This window comes from Anticarsia gemmatalis, chromosome 3 (assembly GCF_050436995.1).
Source record: "Anticarsia gemmatalis isolate Benzon Research Colony breed Stoneville strain chromosome 3, ilAntGemm2 primary, whole genome shotgun sequence".
NCBI classification, from domain to species: domain Eukaryota; kingdom Metazoa; phylum Arthropoda; class Insecta; order Lepidoptera; family Erebidae; genus Anticarsia; species Anticarsia gemmatalis.
Window position 1 is genome coordinate 3,411,419 of NC_134747.1, and position 17,240 is coordinate 3,428,658.

Here is a 17,240-nt window from a genome sequence, read left to right on the forward strand (position 1 = left end):
GTTTGATGTTAGATTGATATTTTAGTAACTTTACTATGGTTTTGGATTAGTTTTGTTTCCGGTTCTATCTAAAATTGACATAATATGTGAAATTAAATGACTACCCCAATAGCATAAATGGTATGGTGGAAATACAAGTATTTGAATTACGCAGCTGGCAAATAATAATTCTTCCATCATTTTTTGGTCAATGGTAGACAATCGCTCATGAGACAAGATATACCTTACTATTCAGCTGTTTAAACAAATGTTCCAGACAACACTAGTTTCTCCGTAGAATATCGAACATCCCCTAATGCCTTTCATGTTACCATAAAGATACAGTGGAACCCAAAACGAAAAGCCGGATAAAATAATTTTGAAAGTATACCCTTCCCATAGACTTTTCAATTTAACAAATAAAATTAATAACTTAGTGAACTTAACCTCGCCAATCTGCAGTCAAATTTTCTTCAAATGTTTTTGACAGTTGAACTCAAAGTGACAGGACATTGACAATTGTAATTTACTTTGTTCAAGTGATGTCAAAATGTAACAATGTTAATTCAACTTTTGAATTTATTTGAATTATTACTTGAAATATGTTTGTGCTGTATTTACTCTACTAAAAGGCTTTATTATTTACTGTAACATGAAAAGCTGTATGAAATTACGACACTTTCATATTTTGTAATTAGCAATGTATCAGAAGTGGAATGATTTTACATGTGTATCTATGTACGTGTTTCTTCATTCAAAACGCTAGTTGCAAATTCGAGGTTAACTCTACCTTTACCTACTGTTTAGCGTAGAGCTACAAGACAGATTAAAACGGGACTATGGCGGTCAATGAAGATCGTAAACCTAAGTATTTATATCCCGTTTAAAGACCAATTGAGGATATTCCAGACCTATTGTGACATCATCGTCTACCTACAACTTTTTGTAATGTTTGTAAATACAAAACAACAAAGAGACAAAGAAATTATTTCAGTTGGTTTCGTCTTCGAAAAGAACACTATTTCTATTTTGATTACCTATATTTTTGTCATTAGCTACTAGGAATCTTGTTGAAATTAGAAAGATTTTTTGGGTTCAATAGGGCCATGATAAAAATACCTATAGTAGTTAGCTAAAGCTATTTTTTTGTCAAGTAATTCGAAATTATCGATAGAAAATTAACACATTTACAGTAATAGAAGCTATAGGTATCCTTCATACATAGAATTACTCTTATTTTCCACAAATACACATATGTTAAAAAGTCTGTAGTTAATAAAGAAACAACGCAAAAACTACAAAATTTCAATCCATAAAATACGTTATCAAAACGCACTGGAGGTTAACAACAAAACGTATGAACATTGACATCAATATTTAGTTGCTACCAAACATTGATAACTCGTATCAGTATTTTATACAGTTGTAATTGATAAAAACTTTGTACAATAAAATAAAACAGTACTGCGTGTTGTAACTGTTACGAACAATTCTTTGTTTGTATGTTTGTATCGCAACGGATATTAAAAGTACAGCGACCTTTTTGAGTTTTTTATAAAACTATATACTATATAGGTACTACAAATTTGCTCGTTCTTTAAAGTATTTTTAATTTTGTGTCAATTTTCTATGAATACAAAGTAATTGTCATTTTTAAAAGAGTAATGAGAAAGCCAATGCTAGAATTCAAACGTCTTTTCAAAGTGACTAGTCTTAGATTGATGAGTTGAAAATGTATTAGTCTTCTACTTGAAGACAAAACATGCTATTAAAATTAGTTATAGAAAACAATTTGCCATTTTATAAATAAAATAATTTCTAGAAACTTAAGTATTATTTGAAACGGAACCTTTAGCTCGTCGTATTTATATCCAGTTTTCATTATTCCAATTTATCTAACCTACGCAATTAAATAATATTCAGGTATACGAATTATCCTCTCATTTCTATTATAAAACAACTACAACATACAGAAACTAATTAAATTACGTAATAAGGCTATAATAATAACCTTTCTTACGATCAAACTGAAATGAGTTTCACTGTCATTAATTCTCTTACAAATGGCCGTTCGGAAATAAAACGTTTCTGGAATTGTTACATTAAAATATTTCGTTCAATATGTAATTTATTTTAGTGGCAACATTCGTCTTTCGTAATCACTCTTTGGGATAACCGGGCCCATGTATTTTTAGGATAACGTTGCTACATTGTTAGAGAAAAAATATAGACATATTAAATGATTCTCGGTTAAATCTATGCCACTTTAGTATATTTAGTACTTATCTGTTAAAACCCGTAATCTTTCATGTATTGTAAGAATAATCTAAAATTAATAAACAGATAAGAACTATAGAGCCAATTTTTCTCAAAGAATGACTTTAAAAATGATCAAATTATTCCTGTTATAAAGTTATCTGGCGATAAAATTCAAGCCTAAAAATATAACTCAAAGTAATCACAACTTTACATAATAATCCTACTCTAATACACCTGTCACGAGTATCTAAACTCTGTTTTATTAACTTACATGAAAAGAGGATAATTTGCCGTATTACGCGTAACAAAATTCTAAAAATTATGTAAATTTTACTACCTAATAAACATTTTAGACAAACACCTACGCTGGTTATACTCAATAAGCTCCTACGTTACAATATTATAAAATACGTAATTTTAAAATATTGTAACAAGCCTTCGTAAACGCTACGTTATAATTCAGACATAAAAGCCTAATATATTATGTTGTACGAATAATACGATGAAGTTACTGAAAGTAAATAGAGCTCGTTAAAAGTAACAACACATAAGTATTTTTGATCACAATGGAAACTATATTTGCGATAACATACTTCGATAGTTAGTTCTTACTTCGCCATTGTTATCTGATTTATTTATCATTATTTCGATATCTCCAAATAAAAAACAAACTAAAACAAAATGAAATAAAAAAGCTATTGAGCCTTTTCAAAATGTAAAACCGCATTCCATTTTCTTTTTTTAAAACCAATTGATTCGTTCTACAAACCTTTTACCGCCAACCCATTACAATTTCTTTTTAAACTTTTTTCTTATGTCAAAATTGACATTTGATGCAATCGCGCGGGAACGATGAGAAAAAATGGCGGTGGAATGCTTTTTTTTTGGAAAACGTCCAAGCATTTTTATTAGAGACGTTTGCGTGAATTGCGAGCGTGACGGGTGCGTGTCGCTACGCATCGATGCTAATACACACGTGTAATTGCTATTTACCACGTATATTTAATGTATTTAACTTAATGAGCATGAGCTTGATATCACAACAAATTAACCTCATTCGACGCGTTAATGAAACAGCCTGTAACAACAGGGGAGCATTTATAGAGCATACTTACGCGTGATATTATTTTGGAAATCTGTACCAGCGATTTTTTATACCCTTTTAACTTATAACAAGCTCATAACAAAATCATGCCTATTTCACTGTTCCTTATCTTAACAGTTATAGGTAGGTATCCATAAATATTGGTCGCCAACATTATTTCTTATGTACTGTTGTGTCAAGTCTTTTGTAGTTAGGGTCCCCTTTGTCGGGTCCTTCCCATTTACAAGACCCTAATGAGCTGTCACATGTGTCACGACGGTCAGTAAAGTAAATTTTCAGAGCACGATAATATTACGTACATTTAGTTTTCAGCAAACAAAGAATGACTAAAGAACAAAAGGATTAATTTGCTTGCTGTTTACTCATTCAATCCATTGGTTCCGATAGTTATGAATGAAAATTTTCCCAACGGATGATTAATTTGACAGCAGTTTCTGAACGAAATAGGCAACATTAGTCGGGTCATTAACCCTTTGTCTAAGAATATTAAAATTGACTATTTTACTAATCTTCTTCGAAATTCGTAATGTTTAGACAAACTGTTGATGTTCTCTGACTGTTCTAAATTAAAGGTCATTAATTTTGAACAAATATATACATGCTTACCATGTACGATGGCGATACTGGCTTAAAACCGAATGGCGAATTCTGCCAAAATCCATACTAATATTATAAATGCGAAAGTAACTCTGTCTGTCTGTCTGTCTGCTACTCAATCACGCCTAAACTACTGAACCAATTTGCATGAAATTTGGTATGGAGATATTTTGATACCCGAGAAAGGACATAGGCTACTTTTTACCCCGGGAAAATGACGCATTTCCCGGGAAAATTCAGATGGCGAACGAAGTCGCGAATAATCAATATAATAATGACATTAAATTAACAAAATTCCGTTGTCATGGCAACTGTTTTAATGGCGGATATGCCTTAGCGCGACTTCGTTATATTAAGAGAAATAAATAATTTTAAGAATATTATTCGTGAAAAAAAGCATATTTTATATCATTACGCTACGACCAATAGGAGCAGAGTAACAGTAGAAAAGGGTTACAAAAACGTGAAAAATTCTGACCATTCTCTCTTATGTGACGCAAGCAAAGTTGCTCGGGTCAGCTAGTAATTAAATAAACATTAATTCCACTGCTAATCGACCATTTTGTCCAAATAATAATATAAATGTTCCTGTGCTCAAATCTCAAGAATACTATATCATAAATCGACTACCTATTCTTTTAATACATTTCCAGACATTCAAGAGATTTAAACTCTGTTAGATATTTCGTAAATGAAGGACTTCCTGTCCGTCACACATTTCTTTCATTTATAAAGATATTTATAGAATTATAAGTCAACCGGCAATACAAACTGAAATATTTGTTCACGTGTGGTTAAAGAGAATGTGACTAAAATACCAACGCAATGATGGTACGTCTATCAAATTAATCACAGACAAATATACATTATCCCTATACATTCATTGAACATTGTAAATGGCGAAACCTGGGTGTAGGTAACACACCTGCCTACACTTTTAGGTATAACAGGCGTTATATGCGATATATATAGGCATTCCTAATTTTACAACATGTGACCCTTGTAGAACAAAATAATTATCTTTTATATGAAGAACTTTTACTAACTTTCTTTTATTAACTTCCCATAGTTATAATCTCCAACTATTGCATTATTTATATGTCATATCTTTGCCTCTACATTTTTCAAAATGGTCACTCGGTTGCAAACATATTTTATGGTCAATTAGACATTGAGAAGACTACGTAGGAAACTGGCAACCGAAAAGTCGCAGATTCGAATCTTCTCCTACCATTAACTGCTACAATATTAAAGACCTTACAATATAAATTCCCGCAAGACCAATTCTTGGTATAAAAAAAAACTCAATAATAATATATCTACGACATTTCTTCTTTCTTATAATCATTTGAATATAAAAACATTATGTATACTAAAGACTGATATTAGATATAATATCAGCTGTTTATCTAAATTATCTACCCGCATTACCCACGGCCAACTATAATCTAAAAAAAGCAATAATATGAAGTATTAGTAGAAAGAAAGTTTCAGAACGTTTGAAATACCCATTTACCAATCACGTGGAAAGTATTAATTTGCATGCGTTTTTTTGTCTGAGGAAAAGTATTGTCATCTGTTGCGTAAGTAATTATTTACTAGGTACATAATTAATTTGTATCGAAACGTTTAAATTATACTAAAAAGTTTGTTCATATAATATTATTAAGTATATGGATCATTACCGCTTGGTAGAGTAAGAATAAAAAAAAATCAAACTGAAAACTTTTTTAGAGACTTCTGTATGAAGTTTATTATAAAAGTATTAAATGTAAGAAAAAGACGGAAAACCAAATAATAATTGCAATCAACAATAATGTTAAAGGAAGCGACCAACTGTACGATATGTCATCGATCCCACACGAGCTTACCACGAGTTAATGACTAAAAACTTCACATAAAACACTGAAAAATTAAATAACAACTAAACCACTACAAAACCCGCGATAAATTCAGAGATTTTTATTTATAAACACAGAAAAAAGTATCAACTCACTTTGGCAGAAAACACGTGTTTCCTTCGACACGAGTGAAGGCAATTTTCGTTTATTCCGAACGCTTCGAACGCACTCGACGACGACCGAAGAACGAATATTCTATTTACCAACGCGACCGACTGATCACTGAAGTGATGTGAAGCCCTTTACTAGACGGCGAAAATAATAACAACATGCATCAATCAAAACTGAACTTTATTACCTGAAAGTTAGAGTCAGAAGTTGACGTGAAACTTTCAAATGTAAATAATCATGTTGTAACTGACGTGATTGTTGCTGTCTCGCTTTTTCTTTCGTCATGTGGCATGCGTGAAAGGGATGGGTAGTGTGAATAATACGCGCATGTGCACGTTTCGTCGTGCTATCCTCAAAATGCTTCAAAAGAAGTTTTTATGGGGTGCGTTTATTGTTATCGACAAGTTTTGCGCTACGCTATGATATTTTATGAGCTATCTGCTTTATGGCAAGATTGGCAAGGCCATAGGAAGTTCTTCCGAAGTGATTTATGAAATATTTGTTCCTATAAATAGTTTTTATGAAAGTTTGCGAAACATAAAATAACTAAGTTATAAAGTAACGAAGGTCTTTCTATGAAATTTTCTATTTCACTGCAATTCGAGATTGTAGAGCGGTGTTATTTTTGTTTTTATCGAGTTAATAATACTTGCGTTCAAGGTAGACTTAGGTCTTAAAATACAAGGTTTACGTTTTTGTGCCTTGGAACTAACAAAATGGACTAGAAACATGCGAAGACTTTTTATTGCGTTGCGTAGGTATGCGTTTTTTCAACATCCTAGTCTAATAATGCACTAGTTTTAAATTTATAAAGATAATATATTTAGAAAGTCAATTTTATGTTTAAGTTTATGCTAATTGTAAGAAAATACACAAAAAGGACACCCAGGTAACGACTCTACAATTTTGGTAAAACTCTTCAATGATGTTAATTGTAATTTTGCATGCTCTTTTTGTAGTAGTTACTAGACATAACTTTTCCAAGTAAGTGATATACCTGTATATTTTTGCCGAAAGTTAGTTAAATTTCTGCATCAAATAACTCATTAGGTAGTTTAAAAAGTTTTAAGAAGTTCTAAAATAAAATTTAAACTTTTGTAGTTTTGGCTGTTACGTATCCACATTTGGTAAATATTATTTTATTTACAATTAATTTTAAATACTTGTATGAAACATAAAAGAAACTTACCAACACACAAAGGCACTGTATCATTCCACCTGTTATCGTCATAGCACCATAATAGTCGCGCCCTCTCCCGAGTGTCGATGAAAACAGAGTTCACGTTGCACATGTAGTGTGCTACGTCATCATTGCGGTACACCAAGTATCCGTTAGATGGCGCTGGTAGTGTAACACAACCTATACCTATAAACAGAAAAATAGATGGCGTTAGGATAAATGTAGTGTGCGCTGTAAATAATATAGATGGCGTTGTACTGTGTGGCTGTTTGGCTTTAGTTTTTATTAATAGATGGCGTCACTTTTATTTTCATATTTGATAGCTAGATGGCGCTGCAAGATAGAAACATGATTTTTATTCTGACTATAAGACTTTTTTGCTTAAATAACTTAAGAAACTCACTTTTATAATGCAACAGTACCCCTCGCTTGGGATACGCTCCTTTCGACCTGGCTTCGACCAGGACATCTACAGTGTTGGTGACTGAGGTCAGCCGTAGAGGCAGTTCAACTTGCTCGCAGGAAGACAAGAGGGAGTCTCCGTTCAGGTCTTGGACGCTCACGTAGTCTGTGCAGTGGTTCTCGAATGGACCTATGCCTGTGAAAGATGTAAAAACAGTCAATTAAATAAAGGGAGATCATCGTCATTATGATCGTTACAGTTAAATAGTTCAACCGACTCAAATGCCAAATAATAATAAAGTTATAAAATAATAGTCACTTTTTCTTACGAGTTCAAGACCAAACAAGATATTTGCATTTCTCTATTTAAAGTAAAATTTTCTCTTAATTTTACACTGCATTGATTTTCGGCATGCATTTTAATAACAGCAAAATTTAATTTTTCCACAGAAACTCCGCTACCCAACTTCAACATTGATAATCTACCGAATCCACTTACTTCTCAAGCTGACATCCATCAAGGTGACTCGCACCCTCTGCTCAGGGTTGACCGTGAGCCTCCAGCGGCACTCATCACCGACATAGAAGTGAGGGTAGCCGGGGGTGCGGATGTAGCCCTCGCTGTCCGCCCCCACAGCTGCTATCAACACCTCCCGGTTGCAGTAGTGCACTGATAACGTGTCTGGAAATATGAAAAGGTTTCGATATGAACTCTATCTACTGAAGAAAAGATTTTACTAAGAGCAGTCGATTTTCTCTCACTATGAGGCCACTATATTTTTTTTTTTTTTTTAAAAAGACAACTCCCGCACTAAGAATTGCTCTTGTGTCGCGGGGACTTTTACAAACATACAAACAACGGACACAAAGCACAACCAGACCCGAAACAATTATTTGTGGATTGCACAAATAATTGCTCCGTGTGGGAATCGAACCCACGACCTCCCGACGCAGTGGTTTCGGCGTGGCGACCTAAACCACTGCGCCACGGAGGCAGTCAAAATAAATATGGAGACGAAACAAATGATTCGAAATTAATTCATTTTTGAAATCTGTTCAAAGTTACACTTGTGAATGAAAAGAGCTGGCAAGTAGCTTGTCCACACTTTTTAGTTCAAAGAGCTGCAAATAATCAGTATCTCGGAGTACAAATGCAATATTCGTGACCACGTGACTTATCACATATATAAAATGGATCCCGGAACAGACTACCCAGACACCAATTGCGTTTTCTAACGATGACGTGCCTTACAGTTTTGGGAGACATGGTCCTGTGCTATAGAGACATGAGAAAATAGCGTCAAGGATAAATTAATAAATTGGTCACAAAATCAAAACAAAAGATTGTGGTTTTTTACTTTTACATTTGTCCTACTTTATATTGTTACGACTTAATAGTGTCGGAAAAACCTAATTAAATAATCTACCAGCCATAAAATTCTTTCCCGTAATAAATTAGCCATCACGAAAACATTTTGACTATCTGCTACCAGTCGTTCTACTGTCCAGTTAGTTTTATGTTGGCCATTCATTTCAGTGATTTAGTAGACATAGGGAATGAGTCGTTTGCCCTAATGGAATATACGCCGTAAATTGTAACAAGTCGCATTTGATATCTGTATTTGTGGTCTACTTTAAGACAATTTTTTACGATTTGAAACTCGCGTCTTGTGCAGATTATATTATAATGCAACGGGTCTTAACTCCGCCGTATCCCACGGGATGAGGCGGTAGCGGGCCGCGCATGCATCCAAAGCTACAAATAATATGTAACACTAACATAGGTTTTGAAGTTTTTAATTACTAACAAAAATGAGTCTCTGGTCACTTGAATAAATAAATATTATTATTATGTACGTCTCTTTTATATCTCGGGACTACAGAGTCCCGGACATTTGGAAGGCGTGCGTGGGGCCGAAGCCAACACGTAGAGGCCCTTTTTAGACGGCTTTAATCTTTCAATAATGTATGGTGTCACAATCCGGTGATTATCCCTGTTCACACTATAAAATGCACCCAAGGACAATCACCGGACTGTGTGGAACTATGGCAAAACTAATGGGAAAAACTACTTGGGCTATTGGGGTGGGGTGCTAATGGACATGGGTAATTGGGATCTATGGGGACTATGGCGCCTTTATTATTAACTGCACGTTTAGCGCAGTGGTTAAAGCGGTCACCTCGCCGCAATAATCATGGCGCCGCGTGCAGTGGGTTCGAATACCACCCGGGACAAATCTTTGTCTTTCATATATGTATGCATATAGAAGTAGGTAAATAAGTATGTTTGTCTGTTTTATGGTAACCATAGTACAAGCTCTGCTTAGTTTGGAATCGAATGACCGTGTGTGAGATGTCCAATTATATTTATTTATTTATTCCGTCACCATTCATTCCGTGACTATGGTAAAATTTAAAGAAGAAGCATAACCTAACCTAATTTTTTTGAGACCTCGCCCTACAATAGGACAGTACAGGACAAAGAGAGTTAGGCCTGGCGCCGTAATTATCGGCATATAGGCAAGGATGGCTAGTTCGGTATGCATTGAAACATACCAAAGCATAGTTTCCGACAGTGTGTGCATGTAGGAATGCCAAACGAGCTTCTTCCTAGCCGATGCTAATAGGCGCCGGGCCTAATAGTTACATATTGGCTTATTGCTTAGGTATTTTTAAGAATAACGTCTGGGTCTGGTGTCAACTTTGCCGCAGCCAGTTTATATAAGGGTAAAGAAAACTCGTGCAAGTTAGTGGTGATCTTAGTGCTTCAGCGCCTAGAAGGCGTCTATTGACATATCGGTTTCTGAAAAAAATGTGTTTTTGCTTAAGTGGAGTTTTCATTTAGGGGTGCAACATATTCTAGAAGTACATTCTTTCGTAATTACCTTATTATAATTTAATGGTGGGTGACGTATAGTTAAGTTAAGATTACTTAGACAACAATAACGAAACTTGTAACTAGTGAGGATCACTCTTTCTGCTCTGTTCAGCTCCGAACTCTACCCATCTTTTCGTAATTCAATCTCGTAACTTCTTTCTACCAAGACTTTATTAAAAATACGAGCATCTTATCTTATCTTATCTTATCTTAGGGGTGGGGGTGCCAGTTAATGACTGGCTGACACTTCGACCATTCCTGATCCTTTGTGTCACCCCCTCCTTTGCTGCTCTAGACGTTGGGGGGCAGGGCAGAACTTATCAGTTTTGCTATGCACCCCACCGGAAGCAGCCTGTAGTCTTCTGGTTTAGGGTAACCGCATCCTAGAAGATCCATTCTCTTCCTTCCTAAAGCATCACACTCGCACAGTATGTGTTTCATGGTTTCTGCTTCTTCATTGCAGTGCCTGCATTTGGGGTCATCTATGGCACCTATTTTGTTTAACATGTAGTTCGTGCCGTAGTGTCCTGTGAAAGCACCAAGTATTTTCTTGATGCTGTCTTTGCTGAGGTTTATTAGGTTATTACTCCAGCTTTTGTTGACGTTATTTATGAACAGTTTCGAATGGGTTAGTCCAGATATGGCTTTCCATTCTTTCAGATGCTGGTCCCTGGTGAAGTTGGTTATTGCCAGTTTGACTGTCGCATCAGGTAGTCCAATTATTGGTTCTGGACCTATTGGGAGTGATTCTGATCCTTTCCGTGCAAGTTCATCAGCTTTCTCATTCCCATCTATGCCCGCATGGCCTGGTACCCAAACTAGCCTAACGTTGTTTGTACGACCTACCTTGTTCAGGTTCTTTATGCAATTCAGTACAAGTCCCGAATTGACCTTAAAACAGCAGAGAGCTTTAATAGCTGCTTGACTGTCGCTGAGTATATAAATGTCGCGATTTTTTGTATCTCGTTTTATAATCTCTTGGGTGCATTCGATGATTGCGTGTACTTCTGCTTGGAAGACTGAAGCATATCTGCCTAGGCTAGTGCTTATGCTGCAGTCCTCCGAGTGAACGCCTGCTCCTGTGCCGTTCTGCATTTTGGAGCCATCGGTGTACCATATCTGTCTCGATTTGGTTTGTGTGTAGAGACCTTGACTCCATTCTTCTCTCGTCGGAATCGTCATCTTAAAGTTTCTGTGAGTGACTAGTATTGTCTGTATTTTGTCAGAGTTCATATCTAGCATCTCTTTTAGATGAGGTTTTATGCCCATGTTTGTATGGTTGCACGTCATCATCTTCCTTGTCCCGAGGTTTGCATCTTTGAGTCTTTTCAACGCATTGATTGCCTCTCTTTGGACTGTAAGGTGCAATGGAGTGATTCCAAGTAAGGTTTCCATTGCCGCCGTTGGTGTTGTTCTGAAGGCACCTGTTATAGACATGCAGGCAACCCTTTGGATTGTGCTGAGCGCTTTCTTGCATGTCTCTTTATTGGTTCTTGGCCACCATACTACACTTCCATACTTGATGATGGGTAGGATCATCATTGTGTAGATCCAGTATAGTACCTTTGGTTGGAGTCCCCATGTTTTGCCATAGGCCCTCCTGAGCATGCCGAAAATTCTTAAGGATTTATTGGTTATATGCTCCTGGTGTTTTTTCCAGGTCAGATCTTTGTCCAGTATGAGTCCTAAGTATTTGACCTGTGTCGACCATTGTAATTCTTCTCCTGCCATCTTTAGGCTTTTGAAGTTTTTGAGGTCTCTTTTCCTAGTAAAGTACATCGTGGTGGTTTTACTAGGGTTGATGGATAGGTGGTTTTCTCTGCTCCATCTTTCTGCTATTTTGATCGCTTCTTGTGACAACTGCGAGACGATCGTCGGAATTTTTCCGTTGACCATAATGGCTAGGTCATCTGCGTAACCTACCGTGTAGAATGGTCCTGTGTTCAGTTCTTTCATTAGCGAATCGACCACTAGGCTCCACAGCAGAGGCGACAGCACCCCTCCCTGTGGGCAGCCTCTGAATAAATACGAGCATAATATTAAAACTTTGATAAATAAGTTTAATATTATATAACGTAGCAACTAGCTGTGTACTGCGATACTTTTAGCAAGCAACTTGCCTTGAAGCGGAGTGAGTTTTAATTACTTAGTTGAGTTGCCAGTACGACAGGCACTCCGTAACTCTAGGACTTGTTAGTTTCTTACTTACTTGTATTTTAATTTTTGCTTAGTTATTTACGAAGAGAACCTCTGGAGGTATTAAGAGCTTGAACCTAGCCCGTATATAAGACTATAAAGTAATAGATACTATATACATAGGACCAATATAAACGGTAATGTATGTATACGACTGCTGATTATGACGTCTCGGGTTCATTCCTCGGTCGGACAAGAAGCCTTTGGTATATTCCCTATGTTCTAATTGATATTAGAATTTAGGCTATTCTCAATATTTGTCTGAAGTTTGGGCTTATTATGCCCAGTATATGACAAAGGTGTCAAGCCTATATTACATAGAACTATCATAGTTAATTGCTAATGTCAGTTTAGTAAATATATCTTTGGGTAAACTTTCTTGGGCATATACCTAACAGATTTACATTTTTTTTTTCTAACACCTACGTGATTCGACTAATTGTGGTCATGCACATGCACTTAATGCTTGCTATATTATAGTCTCATGACATTACAGTATTATATAAGTACTAAAATAGACTACTACTGTTAGGTACGTTTCAGCTCATAAACTCCCACTTCGGGGAATAAAAACGTACAACGTACGACATTTTTCACTCAAACACCTTTTAATTTTGTCCATAAAAACGCTTTTTACGAAAGTATGTCGTATTTAAGTACTTTTCAGGTAATGTATGTATTATTTTAAATATATACGTAATTCTCGAAAATGTCATATTTTCCTTGAGTACCTATTTTACCTTTCTGTCGTAAAATAACTTCTTATACATATTGGGAATATGGAAATGGATATGATATTACTTCTCAATTGAGTATTATAAGAAGTCTCTATAGTCTATACATAGCGTTTATTGAAGATACGACTATCTGACTTTGAAATACACTGTAGCCTCCAAAATACTTTCAACAACCTGAAATTAATTGGCATTTATGTATGCATCATCAAATTCACATCTAAGTTTATGATGCTTACACACATTAAGAAAACACTTTATTTTAACTACCCTAATTAGACAATCACATAAACTACATATTCCTTAAGTTTACAGTTTACCTATCAGGTAATATGTATCTCTTGTCTACACGTCACTTTAAACCTAGAGCTCATATGTACCATATGCAATATAATTTTTGCCTCATCGAAACTTTCTCAAGTCTAGTATTCTCAATCAAAATTATTCCCTCAAGAAATATTCCCCTAATCCACTAGCTCTAGCAGAGAGGATTGATCGCCAGTCTATTCATAGCCGATACAGCGTTCACGTCAGGCTAGCGTAATTTATAGCCTCATAGAACGACCGTGAGTATAGCCTTCTAGCAGTATTACATTATGAAGTCTTTAGTTGTCAAGGTGTGATTTCACTTCAAGTTTATGTGTACATTATAAATAGAAAAGCGTTTTTTGGTAAAAGAGTGTGGTTTCCTATTTTCCGCTGCTCCGGTTGCATGATAAATAACAAAAAACTAAGCTAAAGGAAAATATTAAAAGTTTAGGTGCTGAAAGAAGAATTCTAAAATAATGTTTTCAAATTTTATTATACTAGACATCTGGTCTTAATTATATCAATTGCAAAAATATTGTTTTCATTTCTACTATTCTATTTGCAAAGAATATGTTTTATTTTTCGGATGTTTAATTTATACTTATCAAAAGTAAAACGGCTTTACTTTCTTACCTTTATGAAAATCTTTAAACTATATTCTAATTTTCATTTAACATCGCTAATTATAACTTCAAGGTGAGTTTGGAGCTGTTTATACCTGGCACGACTTAGTTACTAGGCTTTATAGAAAGGTTAAACCTTAATTGTGGCATTAGATAAATTTTATGAGTAATTCAACAGATAGAAGTTACAAGGTGAATATAGTTTGTGAATAGCTGTTAAATAATTTGCTATTATTGGCATGCAAATTTTCTATCATGTCACACATTTATTTACATACAATGATTAATACTGCTTTAACAAATCTTTTTACTACTCATTCATATGCATCATCCATACAAAAATCGTGAAAGTAGTTCTGTTTGCCCGTTGATAATAACTTAATCATTAATTATAAATAATGATGAGCCAAGGCCGATACGTGGTCATCCAATAACTTATATTTCGGCAAAGAAGGTATTACTTTTTTCAAAACGATCACACAAAATCTTAGTTCCGGGAAAAATGCTCAAGATATGAAAATACAAAATTGAAAACACAGTTGTGTTCCACCCTCTGTTAAATATAAATTTCCCCTTCATTACGTCATTTCCGTGCAGCCCTTATGACGTCATCGTTTTTTCTTACTTTTACAAAAATAAACAGACCAAGGAGGAAAACGTAGTGGACCTTTTAGTTGGTAACTATGGGACAAAAGTTACTAGAATGTTCTTAGTAATGTTATTACAGTAACACAACAGTAAACTCTATTGTTTTCCTACTATTATATTTCTTGTAATAGAGGAGAAGAAGTAGTAAGTTGCTTACAAGATTTTCACAAAAAAAACACGGTCTGTTTAAAAAATATTAAAAAAAAAATCACTCATAATTTAGTGCAACCTTCCTTTCTTACATCAGTTTCTTGCAGCCCTTATGACGTCATCGTTTTTCTTATATATCTTTCCTTAGTTACATATCAAATGTAAAATGACTAAGAAGGAAAATATAGTGGACCTTTTAGTTGGTAACAATGGGACAAAAGTTACCAGAATGTTCTTAGTAATGTTATTACATTGGGTGTACTATTACTACTATTATAGTACTTGTAATAGACGTTTTGAACTAACTTATATTGTTTTAGTTATATACGTATAAAGTAATTAAATTTTATGTTGGTTTGTTATATTTATCTTTGTTCCCATTTTGTCTACAAAAGATTTTGATACCCCATTTATTTCGTCCCTGGCTATGTATGAAGAAACGCTAAATTTCGTTTTCCTCTAATACAAATATCAAACAAATAATTTCCGAGGATAAAGTTGTTTAACTCTAATTAAAACAAGCTGATTAAGTTAAGAAAACTCATAGCATTAACTCTACAAACATTGAGATACGCTACAAAAAGTCGCATTTCGGGCATAAACATCCCTTAATAAGAAAAAATATTTAACTAACTATAATTCAACCACCTAGTAGAGAGTTTTGCATCCGAGGTTTGCCGCTGGCAGAGGTATACAAAATTCAGAATTTAGAACAGTGTCCCACTGCCTTTTGCAACTGACGGTGGCCTGTTTGATACTGCTACATATTTTAAAAATATTAGGTCGGGAAAAACTCTTTTCATATTACTGTATGTATGAACTTCTAATTAAATCTTTTCTCTACACAAAAAAAGCTCGATATTTGGGTATCTCACGAGCTCAATGAAAGAAACCTAATGAACCGTGTATGTAATTTGTGATTCTTGAAGCCAAAGTGATTTTATTACAAGTTCATACATACTTTAATGCGAAAAGACTTTTTCCCCGTCCTAATACATCGATTTTTTCATTTAAATCTAAATTAATCGTGCATGTCAAGGCTCTCTACAAGGTCGTCAAGCTCTAGATAGATGTAGTGTTATATACAACGACTAAGCCACGAGATGTATTCGATATGCAGATCAGTTCGCCAACTTTCTTTGAGATAAAAAGTTTATCGAAAAACTTTTCTGATTACAGAGTTTTCTAACAGGAATGTGCCTTGAGGCTACCTGCTTCATTAACGTGGTTCAGTTAGCCGTATTTTTATGGAAATGCATATAATTATCATTTTATGATATTGCCAGACTTTCCTCTGATAAGTGAATTAACATAATTTTGAAATATGTTGAGGTTTACTGAGAGTTTTATAAATTCACATTCAGAAAGGAAAAATCTAATATATCTTTGATAAGATAGTGGTTAAAAGACCTAAATTTTAAAAAATTACGACAAACTATTTAACAATAAAAAGAGCGTAATTATGCAACACATAATCATTTTACAAGTAGTTTTGTTTTCTGAAAAACATAAATCACCCTAACGAATCTCTATAAAAAAACTCGCATTCTTTATTATAAACTAATACAAAATCGACCAAAATACACATATAAAAAACAATCTAAAACTAAAAACAAAAATTGAAAAGCAATTCAAGTCGTAAGCGATAAGCCGTGGGCGCGTTCCCGCCCTGTCACTCGCCGCCCGCCCTACGCCCTTGAACCCTCTGCCCTAGTCACGTTCCACAGAGGTGATTGTACCATGTCTCTATGTACTTGTAGAAGCTGATGTTGAAATTTGAGAAGAATTTTAAATTTCTTAAGTGTAAAGTTTTTTGAGAGGTTCATCGGTAGAGAATGAACTTTACATAAAAGTTTTTTATTAGAACAAATTGGTACATGAAAATCCTAAATAAGTAAAAGATAACTTGTATTTTTTTAATATAATTAAATATCAAATCAAACAAGATAGGTCAATAATCATCATTCAAAAATACATAACAAATTACACATATCTTTTGGAAAATCAAGTTTAGTTACAGGCTCTGTATTGCTACAGACGCTCTTAACATAAAGCTTAGTTTGCGCTGAAAAAATAACTAGCCCTAGCCCTGGAATGGGATTTATACCCTGCCTTAAAAAAACAGACCGATATAATTATTTTCGCTATTACAATATGAAGTTTACACA

The 17,240-nt window shown here is 34.6% G+C and overlaps 1 protein-coding gene across 1 annotated transcript in view; it reads right to left on the reverse strand.

The window, feature by feature from the left end:
• The window catches only part of LOC142987216 (uncharacterized), a 144,800-nt gene that overhangs the window by 25,736 nt on the left and 101,824 nt on the right, over nucleotides 1-17,240 (reverse strand). The window contains exons 4-6 of the mRNA XM_076135836.1: nucleotides 8,034-8,216; nucleotides 7,536-7,730; nucleotides 7,142-7,318 (exon numbers count right to left, since the gene is read on the reverse strand). Of these exons, the coding sequence (XP_075991951.1) occupies nucleotides 7,142-7,318; nucleotides 7,536-7,730; nucleotides 8,034-8,216 (555 nt within the window). The remainder of the gene's footprint in view (nucleotides 1-7,141; nucleotides 7,319-7,535; nucleotides 7,731-8,033; nucleotides 8,217-17,240) is intronic.